Below are 15,189 nucleotides of genomic sequence, written 5' to 3' on the forward strand. Positions count from 1 at the left end.
CTGGAACCGATTCAGTAGACATAGTTCTTGAAATGCTTAAACGGGTCCAGATAACGTGTATTTCACCAAGAGGAATCATTCCAGGCTCATATCGTGCTAAAATACAAGCACATGGTAGGCCATACGTTGAGCTCAAAATGCATCCACAACGAGCACTGTCCAAACCTATTTTATTCACTCGCTCTACTTCATCAGCAATAAGTTCAAGAGCGTATCGTGAAACACCTCCAACAAGTCTTTTATATCTCAGTGCTTTATAAGCATCACTCTTTAAGTTAATACTTTTTTCAAAGGACACTCTGATCTTATTATGCTGTAGGACAATGACATTATGCATAGCATCCCAACACGAGCATAGGTCTCCCATACTAGACCCCAATAATCTATTCAGGTTCCAGTGCGCAGACTCAACCCTGTGACAAAACACATTAATACTATGACAACAAATATGAAATACATAAGTAAAAAAATTAACAACAACAATTACCTGTTTGTTGTACTGTTGCCTAGATGCATGACTTTGTTTGTCCACGCCTTGACGAGGCATGTCTTGTATGGCATGATCCAGGTACGGTTGACATAATCAAAAAATAAAGGCCATGCAGCAGAGGCATACTCAAAACGATAAACATAACCACCAAACTTGGACTGGTCGTCACAGTCCATCACATTTTGCCATACTTCCATCAACCCATCCCATGCCTCAGCATTATCCACTAACATCTTGCATTTCACTTTCACATTCTTCATAATGTGGAATGTACAAAGCATTTTCAATGCCCAATTGAAATTATTTTGGCGTTCACTTGAAAGCAATGCAAAGGCGGCTGTGAATGTCAAACCAGTGGACGTGACTCCAATGATCTCAAGCAACGGAAGACGATATTTGTTTGTCTTGTACGTCGTATCCATTAAGAACACAATATTAAATGAATTGACCAGGTGCACTGAATCAGGATGTGACCAAAATAGATCACTTACTACGTCAGAATCTTCCATACATCTACTATGCTGGATGTATTTGTCTCTGTCTAGCAACATCATCAACTGTTGCATTTTAGTTCTCGACCCTCTCAAAGATCATTTGTAAGTGTATCTCGCGTTATATATTTGTTTTATAGTCGTCATGTTATCTTCATTATGTTCTTTAAGAGTCAAAAGAATATTTGAGGGTTTAACTTGACTCTTAGTCATGTCAACAAGAATTGACTGTTCAGCGGCATTTAACCTCCCCGCAAAAGGATGACCAACCAAAGTCTTTGCTAATTCATGGTTGTGATAGCCGCACATAACCTTTAACACCCAACTGTGTCCTTTAGGTTTACCCCTCAACTTAAACGGACACTCACATTTTCTTGTGCCAGACACACTAGGTTGCACGTCTTGCTTATACTTCCTATATTTCCCACTCCTTTCACAGCCTAACACAACGAATGTCTTTCTTCCAGGTTCACCAGTTGTTGTGTCAGATATTATGATGACGACCACAAATCCAAGCTCAAATGCAATCTTTCGAACCCAATCAATCATATCGGCACGTGATGGGAATATTTCATCAGTAGAAAATTTATTTGTGTAATCACCCTTACCGACTTCGTTTATAAAGGAAGAAAATTCCGACATAAAATCAGAATTCATTTGAGAATCCAAAAATGGATAGCTATCCATCTTATACAAATAAATACAACTTACATTAAAAAAATTCAAAAATTAAACAAAATCAAACTACTAAGATATTAAGAAAAATTTTCAAAATTAAAATCAAATTACAGATAAGTTGGTTAAGTTATAAACATTCATTAAATAAATGTCCGTAAAATAAAATTGAATTTTTTTTATTTAATTAAATAAATGTTTGACTCCAAAATTTTTATTTCAGATAATAAATAATTATTTATAAATAATTAATAATTAAATTTTATTAAAAATATATCGTAAAAATAATTTTTTTTCCAAGTAATCCCAAATTACAATACATCTAAATTATATCTAGAAAATATTATTTTCTTAATATATCACAATCAGAAAATACATTAATATATAATAATAATATAAAATTAATATGTTACATGAAGTTAATATAATTTAAAACTTACAGAACCTAACTATAGATGCTGAAGAACAAAATTGTTCCAAACAAAGTGTCATAAACCAAGCCATATTTCGTGTTAACAGCAAATAAAATAAACAAAGAAAACAAAGTTAATGTGTGTTAAAGTTGATTGCATGCAAATGAATTTATACAAAAAAAGTTAGCAGCTAACATCTAAGTTCTTTACGAGTAAGATATTTGCATAAAATGGTTGTCTTAGGCTATCAAACTATATTTAGTGGATCCAAAGGAAGCAGAGAAATCTATCTCATGAAACAAGGCTTTTACTTCTTCACGGGGTGCATCAAATCCATTTTTAAACTATAGGACACTACAGGACATAAGATCTATCTCACGAATAGTAATATCATAAGAGAATTCTAAAGAGGACACTACAGGACATAAGATTTCAGACTCCTGAAAGGCCATGGTTCGTGTCTTAATTCCCACAGCTTTCAAATTTATATCAGGTTCTAATTTCATCTTCAAACTCCACAGTGTAGTCCCAATTAAAACATTGATAAATGCACAATTTACTTCAAAATATCATCAAGAATTTTAGTGGCTTATATGACTTCAAATTACCAAATAACGTTAGAAAAACGATAGGATATGAGTGCACACAGGGAACAGTAATATCATAAGAGAATTCTAAAGAGGACACTATAGGACATAAGATTTCAGACTCCTGAAAGGCCATGGTTCATGTCTTAATTCCCACAGCTTTCAAATTTATATCAGGTTCTAATTTCATCTTCAAACTTAAATCATAATCCATAACTTCAAACTAATATAGATCAAATCATAATCCATAACACATCCCAGATATATAGATCAAATCATAATCCATAACACATTCCAGAACAATCCCATAACGAACAAAAATCTCGGAAAAAAATAATGCATGTACAGTAAAAACGCACTTCATAGTGCGACCACACGTAACCGCAACACGAAATGCGGTTGGGTGACACTGCAACTCCGACATGCGGCTGCAGGAAACGCCGTTCGAAATGTGGCATGCCTTAACCGCAACTCGAAGTGCGGTTAAGCGCAAACGTCGTTCGAAATGCGGCATGACTGAACGCAACTCGTAAATGTGTTTTTACTCACCTGTTTTGAGCTTTTCTTCTTCTTCCTCGCACCAGCAACCGCTACTCTTCTTCTTCCTCGCACCAGCAACCACCACTCCGATCGACTCAACTTAGTAGTATGAAACAGAGAACTCAATGTTTGTGAATGCAAGGACAACGAAAACTCAATGCTTGTGTGTAAGTACAATGAAGAACGAAGAACGAAGAAGAAGGAGGGTGCATGTCTTAGGGTTTTTAGGGTTTATAGCATGAGACAGGATGGTTGGTAGTTAGGAGGTATTAGTGGTTAACAAATCATTAATACATCATTATTACATTTGACTTTTATTAAAGGAAGGATAAAATGGTAATTTGGGAGGTGCAGGGAGAAAGGGGTGAGGTGCAGGGAGAAACACTCTAAAGAAGAAGTGTAATTAGGAAACAAAAAATTGTATGTTGTGGAATATAAGGTTATACTCAAGATTATATGGTCTTTAATTATATGTATGATAGTTTTGATTTATATAATTGAAGAAACGACCTCTTGTTATTATTCTTAATCAAACAATTCAGAAATTATAATTAAGAATGGATGTTTCATCTTACACTTCCAACATATCATTCTGCACTTCCAAAAATTTCACTTTTAACTTTCTGACATCTCATTACCTTTTTATTTTTTTCTCTTTTTTATTAAAAGCATTTCGTACTTTATTTTCATTTTTTTCTCTTTTTTATTAAAAGCATTATGCACCACATTAATAATAATCTAATTTAATTTAAAATTTAAATATTATTTAATAATTATTAAAATATGATTTACATTATAACAATAGTTATATTGAAAAATTAAAATAAAATAATTAAAATAAAAATAATAAAAAATAAAAAAATAATATTAATAATAATAATCAATTTGATTTAATATATTCAAAGTATATTAAATTATATTAAAATATTAAATTAAATTTAATAATTATTAAATTTTAAATAAAAATTAAAATTCTTAAAACTTGTTTATCGATATCAAAGTTTATAAAATATGCTAAGAGTTTTATTTTTTATTTAAAATTTAATAAATATTTAATTTAATTTAAAATTATAATACTATTTATTATATTTTAATAATAATTAAAATATGATTTATATTTTTATAATAGTTTTATTAAAAAATTAAAATAATAATAACTAAAATAAGAGTGGTAATAATGAAAATTAAAATAATATTCAAAATCATATTTAATGTATTTAAATATATTAAATTGTATTAAAATATTAAATTAAATAAAATAATTTATAAAACTTAAAGAAAGTGAATCGGATATAGAAATCCGATGATGTATTACTCGGGTATAGATATCCGATAGTAATTATTTTTTAAATTTTGTTTTTTATTTAAATTTAATAAATATTTAATTTAATTTAATATTTTAATATAATTTATTATATTTTGAATATATTAATATTAAATAATATTTGAATTTAAATTTAAGGGTTAAATATGTTTTTAGTTCCTATACTTTGAGGCGATTTTGGTTTTAGTCCATTTTCAAACTATGGTACAATTTAGTCCTTCAACTTTAGAAAACTATGGTTTTAGTCCTTTTTAGCAAATTTTTTTAACTTTATTTGTTGTTCCAAACACGTTTCTCAGTTAACATTGAAGCAAAAATGTGTCAAACAGTGTAAACAATCCAAATGCTATAATGAAACGTGTTTGAAACAACAAATAAAGTTAAAAAAAATTGGTAAAAATGACTAAAACCATAATTTTTTAAAGTTGAAGGACTAAATTGTACCATAGTTTGAAAATTGACTAAAACCAAAATCGCCTCAAAGTATAAGGACTAAAAACATATTTAACCCTAAATTTAAATTAAATTATTATTATTAAGGTGGTACAGGGTGTTTTTAATAAGAAAGAGAAAAAAAAATGAAAAGATATTTATTAAAGTTAAAAATGAAATTTTTGAAAAAGTTGGAGGTGTAGGATAAGACGTCAGAAGGTCAAAAGTGGAATTTTTGAAGGTGCAGGATGAGATGTTGGAGGTGGGGGATGAAACACTCATTAAGAATTTCTGAACACATGATGAAAAAGTATAGCCTAGAGCCCAAAAGACTATGAGGTTTTCTACGACCACCTCCAAATTTTCTTCCTACATCTCTACACTTTTCTAAATGTCTAAATTGCTCTTCTCACAATAGTAAAAAAAACCTGTCTCTGCTATATTTACCCTCACCTACCAACTTTTACTCACTCATCCTTACTCTTAACTCTAATATTGCACCACTCACCTCTTCTTCCTCTTCCTCTCCCTCCCCCCTACACCTATATCACTCCATAACACATCCTTGTGCACTCTACAACCCACCTTCAACCTTCAAGCATTTCATGCCACCAAATCGAACAAGGTACATTCCTTTTGTATATTTCTATCTAAATTTGTAAATGTTTAGTTGAAATCCGTAGTTAAATTTAGGTAAGAAAGGAATTGGGAATTTAGGATTACAGATTTAAGAATCTAGAGTTGAAAATCGGATTTCGAAATCTGGTTTAAGGGTATACGAATTTTGAAATACTGTTAAAGGAGTCCCACATTTGGATGACTACCAAACTTTGAAATATAATGAACTTGTTAATTGATGCAAACCTCAACCTTTCAATCCAATATGATCGATGACACGTCAAAGGAGGCATTGTGATGGAGGTGCAAAGGATGACAGGGTTGCTTAGAGCGGAGGTCACCCAACTTCATTTTTGGGCTGCAACAAAGCACCAGGACATAGCGGAGGTTGTTGAAAGTGGAGAACGCAACCCTTAAAATTTTGACAAAAGGGAAAGTGAAATTGGAGGAGGGAAATCAAAACCTAAATTGATTTCCTAGAAGAACTCACCAAACTTCAGGCGCGAACTATAGTGAAGCATACGAGGGTACGATGGAGGTTGGTGAAGGAGGATAACACAGTGCTTCAAATTCTTAAATGAAAGGGAAAACAAAATTGGGAGAGAGAACGAGCCTTTGGCTCTACGAATGAAGGAACTAGGAGCCTAATGTAGTTACGCGAAGGAGGCTTATCGAATGCCTCCATGTGACTGAGAGAAGATGAAGAACTCTATGATTGAATGAACTAGCCTTTGTCTCTACGAACGAGGGAACCACGTGTCAAAGGTAGGTCTGCGAGGGTGGGAGATGACTTTTGGAATGAATAAAGGAGGCTATTCCACTAAGGATGGGTGAATGTTGAAGAACAAGTTTGCACAAAGAAGAGGGAAAAGCCAAATGTGGGAGAAGAGAGAAAATTGATTTCCCAAATCCCTAATCATACGTGCTTACGACAGGTCGTGATCATCAATAATGTTTCAAACACTTTACCGGCAGATATTTAAACATTCATCTATTTATCGACGAAAAAATATGTCAATAACAGAAATCATACAATCCATCGATATATCCGTCAGTAAATATGCATTATCGACGAATTATATCTATTGGTATATATCTGTCAGTAAATTCAATAATCCTAGTAGTGTCACTTCTTCAATAATAATAATAATAAATGGAAATCAAGAAAGTATTAAAACAAAACAAATAAAATAAATTTTTTAAAAAATAAACAAAAAGTTCGAAAAAGAAAAATACAATAAAATAAAATCAATACCAGATTTTGAAATCTGATAGAAGTGTTCACAAGATTTTTAAATTTGGGAGAAATGAATAACGGATTTCAAAATTCGGGATAAGTGTTTACTAGATTTCAAAATCTGAGAGAAACCTTTACTGAATTTCAAAATTTAAGAGAAACTTTCATCGAATTTCAAAATTTAGTGTGTTCATAAATTGGATTTCAAAATTCGATAAGTTTCCTGATATAAATATAAAATTTCAAATAAAATAAATATAAAATTTCAAACCAAACTTAATTAACAAAAACGCGTATACCTAAAAGATGAACGACATGAATTGAATGAGATGAAATGAAGACAAAACAAGTTAAAACTCATAAGTGTTGTTGTTGAGCAAAGAAGACAATTAAAGACAAAAGATGAGAGAAAATGAGGTCGAAAATGACTTGGGATGCATGGTCATTTAATAAACATAAACACCATAATAAATACATTTTGTAAGCAATAACTATTACTTACCTAAGTTTTTATTTTTTATTTTATATATATATATTTACGAATTTATCACTTGAAGGTGTAGGAAGAAAACTTGGAAATGCAGGAAGAAAGCTCCAAAGATTATGCTTTATAAAATTTAGCAATTAAAAGCCCACAAAAGTGTTTAACAAGGTTGCTTCTCCTTAGAACTCCTTTTTTTTTTCCTTTTACAAATCCTTAGAGTTGTAGAGTCCTTGTGGCTGTCTCCATCTTAACCTTGGATGTTTGCTGTGCATTTTGAAAGATATTTATGTATTACATTTTAACTTATATAATAGAATAAATTTAAAAATGTGTTTTCGATTTTTACAGTCTAAAATAAATTAAAAGACATGTATTCTGAATAGTATAATCTAAAATGTACTTCTAAATTCGAAAATATATTTTCGATTGTACAATCTGAAAGACTTTAAAAACAATAATATCTCACCCATAACCTAAAGATCGCCTTCTCAACCCGAAAACAAAAGACAAATGCACATACATATTCTTTTGATCATTCAAGAAACTACTACAAACCTTCTAAAGCCTATTGTCAAGGGAGAGTGAAGATTTAAAGCATGAACATGAAAGTGAAGAGTGAAGAAGGAAAATAGGGAAAAGGTGCAAGAAGAAGGAGAGGTGCATGTAAACTTTTTTCTTATTATAAATTTAGCAAGGTAATTTGGGGATATCAAAATTTATAGGGATGCAAGAAGAAAAAAGGGAGGTGTATTAAGAAATAGTTGTTTAATAATAACAAAAGCCTTTATATCTATTAGACTATGTCATTTAAAGGATTTCTTCCTGCACTTCCATATTTTCTTCCTACACCTCCATAACTCTAGTCAAATGACTTAAATACCCTTCATTTAAAGCCTGAATACTCTTTTTACCACTATTCTTGTACCTTTACACAATTATTCTTGTAGTGACGCCCTTTGAACCCTTTGTACCATTATTCCTACACCTTTACGCCATTATTATTCTCTCAAAGAATAGTTATAAACGTATTCCAAAGAAATCAGATCATATGGATCCATGGAAATTACTATTTGATAGGGACAATAATATATCTTTGGTTAACGCAAATCCAAACAAAATAATGTTCTTGACGTTAATATTGCTAAATTAACCAACGTTGATATTGGTATAGGAAAAATATGTTAATGCAAATTTGAATTACAAATTGTACAATCTATAATGTAAATTTGTATTATGCATTATACAATCCAAAATATAATTTATGTTTTGGATTGTCTTTTAAATTTGCATTACGGATTATACAATCTGAAATGTAAATTTGTATTATAGATTGTACAATCTGAAATGTAATTTCTGTTTTGAATTGACTATTAAAATTTGTATTACGAATTGTATAATCTGAAATGTAAATTTACATTATAGATTGTATAATTTGAAATGTAATTTACACTACAAATTGACTACTCAAATTTGTACTACAAATTATATAATTTAAAATGTAAATTTGTATTACAGATTCTACAATTTGAAATGTTATTTGTGTTCTAAATTAGCTATTCAAATTTGTATTATGAATTAATTCGAATGTGAATTTGAATTACAAATTATATAATCCAAAATGTAATTTGCAATCCAAATTGATTATTCTAATTTGTGTTAGAAATAGTATAATCCGAAACGGATTATACAATTTAAAATATAATTGGCATTCTAAATTAACAATTCAAATAGATTGTATAATCTATAATATAATTTACATTCTGAATTTTCTTCCAAATTTATATTACGAATGGTACGCTCCGAAATATAAATTTGCACTATACAATCTGGAATATTTAGGATTTCACAATCTGAAAGCATAATTACAATGAAGATATGATTGGAATTTAAAAAAAATAAGGAGATACAAGAAGAAAACATGGGTGCAGGAAGAAATTCCCTGTGACTCACGGGGAACCCAATAATTGACCTAACTGATATTGTTCAATAACAAAGGCCTTTAATTATCCATTTTTAGACTAAAGATGTTAATATTTCTGGTATTATAGCATATGATGATGATAAATAGAACACTACTGAAAAATAAAATGCATTTAGAATTACTTCAAATGGAAACACAAATGTATAAAAATAACAATGAGAAAATAATTAACATGAAGAGCGACTTTGAAGTAATAAAATATCGAAGTCCTTAAAATTACCGATGGTTTGAATCATTAATAATAAAATAAGATATTTACTGAAACAACTTTATCTTTTAGTAAAAGAAATTGAAAATTTTGAAAAGTATTGTAGTATGAGACCCACATAACTTTAACAAATTATAATATATATATATATATATATATATATATATATATATATATATATATATACACAAATTATATATTACGAAGACATTGGTAGTGAGTAAAAGAACCTCAGCTAAAGGTTTTAGATTTCAATTCTTTCAACCAAAAGTATAAACAAAGACAACTTTGATGGGGCCGAGGGTGGCTTTAGCTCACTACTTTTTTCTTTATATATATAAAAATTAATGTATAATTTGAAATATTTGTTTTAATTTCAATATATTTTATATATTTTACACCCTCAAAAGTTGTTATATATCTACATAAATAATTTAACACCTCAAAAAATATTTGTTAAAGATGAAGACAATGGTATTTAAACTTATAATGTCACATATGAATGACCCAAACATCTTATAACGTGAGGTTCCTTTACAACAATTCCAAGCAGATGGATTGAAAAATGATGTTTACGCGTGAGACGATCCATCAATCAAGTTGTGATTGGTAATAAGATTGAAAGACAAGAACAAAAGCCAAGAGGTATTGTTATCTCCTTTTCATGTTTTGCATAACAACCTGATTTGATATCTTAACTTTCATTAGCAACAGGGAAACACTAATGAACCACTTTGTCCAGAAAAAGGAAAAGATTAGAGTGAAATTCGTTGAAATCAGTAATGGCACTCTATAGTAACATTTTAAAGTTTAATTTTGATTTCGGTTACGTCAAAGGATATAGTGTTTCATCAACCATTGTCGGCAACGATACACGGAAGGGATCTTTTTAACCAAGCTAAGTTAGTTTCTTTACTCATCAAGAATGAACACTTATAAAAGTTAGATGATCAATGTCATGCACTTATGGCTTATCAGTTACCATATCGTAAAAACAAAATATACTTTCACCGTAATTGATTGGCACCGTACTATTAATATTATTGCAAACAAAATTGTTCTAAATGAAAATGCAAACAATGACCAAATTCTTGATACTGACAATAACATTGTATTTGAGGACACATTATGACAAATGACAACACACTGGTATTGAACCCAAGTATTGATTATTTTCTCTCTCTTTCTCTGAATAAAATCTTATTCTGTTCCACATCACCGGAACTTGAAACTGGATACGATGCACATAACTTTTTTTCTTGTATAGAAACATCAAACGAGATGTATTAAGATCACTGAGAAGATGCCTTGAGCTTCTTAGCAATGCCAGCAAAGTACTTCCCCTGATGGAAAGCTTGAGCCAATTCTAACTCAGTAGGTTGTCTGGAGCCATCCCCAGCGTAGGTACCTGCACCATATGGGGAACCACCCTTCACGTTCTCCATCTCAAACATCCCAGCACCAAATGTGTAACCAATGGGCACAAAAAGCATCCCATGATGAACCAGCTGAGTGATAGATGTCAACCTGCACAATTTAAAATCAGAAAGCAACTTGGGATCATTGGAATATGGCAAAAAAGAATTGCTTAAAAATACACATTAATAGGTGACTCACGGTGTTGTCTCTTGTCCTCCTCCTTGAGAACCAGTGCTGTAAAAGATTCCTGCAGGCTTTCCAGCTAGTGCCTGTGTACGCCATAGGCTTCCTGTTGCATCCATGAAAGCTTTGAATTGAGCAGCCATCAGCCCAAACCTTGTGGGGAAACCAAGCAATAAGCCATCAGCCTCAGGTAACTCATTGGGTGTAATAATTGGAACGTCACTCTTTGGAGGTGCTCCCATTTTCCCAAGGACCTCTTCAGCCAGTGTTTCAGGCACCTGTATGAATAAGAACATGTAAATACAGAATGAAAATTCCCAGATTGTTTTGCTAATGGACTTTGGAAAATACAAAACTTGGTTAGAAAGTGCTTGCAACAAATTTTGTAACTCATTCTTTTATCCTACTCCTCTCCTCCTTGATGAGTGAAACTTATCCTAATCTCACTAAATAATAAATGGGAATGTAACACACATGGGTCCCTTATGAATTCCACCTAAGAACAAAGAGTGTGTTAGATAATACTACCACTATTGATTTTCTTAGCTAGCTAGGTGAAAGCATAATAATTATTTGAACATTTTGATTACTGTAAGCAAATCTTTGACAGATGTGAAATAACTGACCACAAGTGTTCAAGAGAGAGGTTTATAACCCGAAAACTTGTACAAACCTGCCATAGCTTAGCTTCCACTCCTTCAACGGAAGCAGCTCCTTTTTTGATCTCTTCAGCTAGCTTCTCAACATGGCCGTACATAGAATAGTAGCTAAACAATAAACAAGCAATGTAAATTTTAATCACATTCATTCTACCGCATTATGATTGACATTAAGTACAACTTCAGAAGGACGTTATCATAGGCCACAAGGTACGAAATCAATAATGACCCCAAACCAGAAAAGGGTCGAGACATTATTTTTTAACAAAAAAGCACAGACAAAAGAACTCGGCAGTAAAACTTAAAATTCGGGTCAAAAACACCAAAGCTCAATCAAAGTCATCATAACCCAAAACAAGGCGTGATTCACTGATTCATGAAAGATTATTGCACCTACCACTAAAGCATCAACAGAGGATTATGGTGGCACTATGTTATCACCAAGGACAAGTATAGGAATTTTAGTACCACCAGACAGGACATGATGACATTGACAGCTCGCTCTGTACAGCGAGAAACCATTTAACAAGGCCTGCCTCATTTGCATTTGCGCAACTCATAATTGAACTGGTTGGGGCCAAAGAAACATTTTCAAATACTAAAGTTATATCGGAATTTACAACACCAAGGAAGAGTCATCAATAATAATAAATTTCAGGACCACACTGTATCGAAGTGCGTGGGGCTTGCACTCTCATTTCCTTGGGGATAGAGATATTGCCTTGCGTTTGCAAACTTCTTGAGAAAAAGTAGGTCTGGGGGTGGTGATTCAGAATCATACCTTTCTTGGTTGTTATTGTTAATTTCCCCCATAGAACCACTCTCTCCTCACACCTTTCCTTTCCAAAAGAAAAAAAAAAAATCTTTAACATCAAAACTCTCTTTGCTTCAGTTCTATACCCCAAAGTCCTTCTCAAAGGAAAAAACAGGTAAAAGAAATGATCAATCAACGGAGCATAAGGAAACAGATCTGTGTCAATACTTCTCCTTGGAGGCAAAAGTAATTTATCATCATGCTGAAACAAAAATTTCTGGAAATAGGCACAACAGAAATAAGCTATTAGTTGCAAAAAAAGTGAATTGATGAGAAACGGCACAGTCCCCCAACTTTTTCAAGGGCCCAAAAGAACGCATGCAATTCTGAGAACAGTATTTTATCAACAACAAACAGAGAACTGACTAACTTCAAATACCAAAATCAAAAATGACTAAATGGCACTAACACCCAGAGTTGACTTTCCTTGAAAGAAAGTCGTAGATAAGACACAAAATAATAATAGTGCACACTGAAACACAAAGACCCACTTCCCAATTATCGATATTTCAGCACTTACCTGGGTCAATACCAAATTGACAAACTGGGAAACGAAGCGCATAGCCATTGTCACAGAAAATCATATAAGCAGAGAGAGAAACTGAAGAATCAGAGAAAAATAAAAAGGGAGAAACAACAATAACAATCGTCGTATCACTCGTCATATGTATGTAAATATGTTAGAGCCAAGAAAATAAAGCAAAGGCAAAGAGAGTGAAAAGGAATGGAAAAAGAAAAAGGGAAAGATGCCCCCAAGAAATTAGAGTGACATTTTAAACTTGCCTATGAGAAAATAAAGAAAAAAGGGGGAAAAGGAGAAAGAATGGCTTACACAATGTAGACTTTGGTGGCCATTGAAGGGTGTGTATGTGAGGGTGTTACTTTGTGTCTCTCTGTAGAGAAGAAAAGAAGGTTTGGGTATTTGCGTTGATAGGTGGATGAGAAGGTTGACAGGGGTACTTCTGCTTATATACTGCATGCCCCTTTGACACGCTGTGAATCGGTTTTTGCCCTTCGTTTTATTTATTTTTTTAAATTATCCGGTAATTATAAATAGATAGTGATCTTTTTTTAAAGTAAAATCAATTTAATGAATGATTTCCTTTATTTTCTAAAAAATTAATTATGATTAGACTTAATTCCATTTTTTATTTCTATTTCTGTTCTTTTTATTTAATGTGAAATTTAATTTTTTTAAATATTTGATATGGTTTCAATTTTTATAATTTAATTACTTTTATTGACATAATCTTCACATAAACAATCAATGAATGAGTTGTTAATATTTAGCATATCTGACAAGTTAAACAAACAATGTCATGAAAATATGGTATTTAGAAGTGATTTTCTTCGAATAAATTCTTATTTTTTGTGGCACCACCAGCTTGTTCTATGGCATGAAAATATGTCATCTGAATTACCTGCGATGTTCGTTATACGAGAGCAAATGATCATCTAAATATTTTAGATGCGGTATAATACGATGAACGAATTGAGAGAATTGAAAAATTTATAAGTTTATTTTAAATAAAATATTTTATTGGTAATTTTATTTTGTAATCAATTGGAATTATGTTTTAGTTTTGATTAATTGTAAAAACTTTTTGAATTTGAATTTCCGTAACGGTAATATGTTTTAAAGTTTTAAATTTTTGCTTGTAATTGTGACATCTCAAAAATTTGGGTGTTATATTTTGCGCATTTTCATTAGTGTTGTCAAACTGGGTTAGAATCTACGGGTCAATCCGGCCCACCACAGGTTCGGGTCGGGTTAGATTTGAGAAAAATGTAATTTTTTTATACGAGTCATTTTTCAACTCAACCTACTTAGAACCCGGCTCATCCTTGAACCCGTGGTGAGTCGGATTGACTCACCAACCCACCTAATTTAATTTAATTATTTATTATTTTGTATTTCAATATTATTAGTTAACATTTTCTTTATTGTATTGTATTGTAGATGGGATAAAGAGAAAGATGTTTTAAGAGAAATTTTTTTATAGATTTATTCATTCAAGACTTTAATCTTATAAATGGATAAGTGAGATGATCAATATTAGAAAACTTATTTGTTCACTTTTTCTGCTTGATTTTGGATTACATTTGGATTATATGTTTTTTTTTTTTATTTTGAATATTTTTTGGAGTTTAACATCATTTTAGAGTGAAATTTATTTAGATTTAAATTATAAAAAATTTGTAATTTTTTTTATTTGAAAAAAAAACTTGTAATTAGGTGAGTTAAGTGAGCCAACCCATTTAATCCACCAACCCATGGTGGGTCAATCCAAGTTCGAATTTTTATAAAAATAAGTCAGGTTGAGTTAATTCACTAAGTGATCAATCCATAATGAGTCAAACAGAATCTCTTGCATTTGTTGCCATGTTTCAGATTTAGGTATTTTATTTATTTTTCAGCATAAATGTGTAATGTATATAGGACTAAAAATGGCAGTCATCCCACAATTGCACTTTTGGAGGCGTGGATCTAGACCACTACTCACTAATTACTACTATATGTTATAATATGGTGGCATGGCATTTATCTCAATAAAACAATTAGTATGGTGCTCATTGACAAAAAAAATATATATTAAAGCTTTTGATGTTACCAACCTGACTATGCACTTTTGG

At 31.3% G+C, this 15,189-nt stretch overlaps 1 protein-coding gene across 1 annotated transcript; it reads right to left on the reverse strand.

Annotated features, from left to right (window-relative positions):
- Positions 1-10,496: 10,496 nt before the first annotated feature.
- LOC106769435 (NAD(P)H dehydrogenase (quinone) FQR1) lies at positions 10,497-13,515 on the reverse strand. The gene is made up of 4 exons (XM_014655055.2): positions 13,388-13,515; positions 11,756-11,849; positions 11,098-11,360; positions 10,497-11,007 (listed from the first exon to the last, which is right to left on the reverse strand). The coding sequence occupies exons 1-4, from the start codon at positions 13,408-13,410 to the stop codon at positions 10,773-10,775; spliced, it is 615 nt and encodes a 204-aa protein (XP_014510541.1). The 5' UTR covers positions 13,411-13,515; the 3' UTR covers positions 10,497-10,772.
- Between the last annotated feature and the right edge of the window lie 1,674 nt (positions 13,516-15,189).

The sequence above is a fragment of the Vigna radiata genome, chromosome 7 (genome assembly GCF_000741045.1).
Source record: "Vigna radiata var. radiata cultivar VC1973A chromosome 7, Vradiata_ver6, whole genome shotgun sequence".
Classification (NCBI taxonomy): Eukaryota; Viridiplantae; Streptophyta; class Magnoliopsida; order Fabales; family Fabaceae; genus Vigna; species Vigna radiata.

Coding starts and splice junctions, on each gene's coding strand:
- LOC106769435 (XM_014655055.2), bottom strand. CDS start 13,410: ATGGCCACCAAAGTCTACATTGT. Junction 11,850..13,387: donor GCCACCAAAGTCTACATTGT/GTAAGCCATTCT, acceptor TTTATTGTTTAG/CTACTATTCTATGTACGGCC. Junction 11,008..11,097: donor GGAGGACAAGAGACAACACC/GTGAGTCACCTA, acceptor TAAATTGTGCAG/GTTGACATCTATCACTCAGC.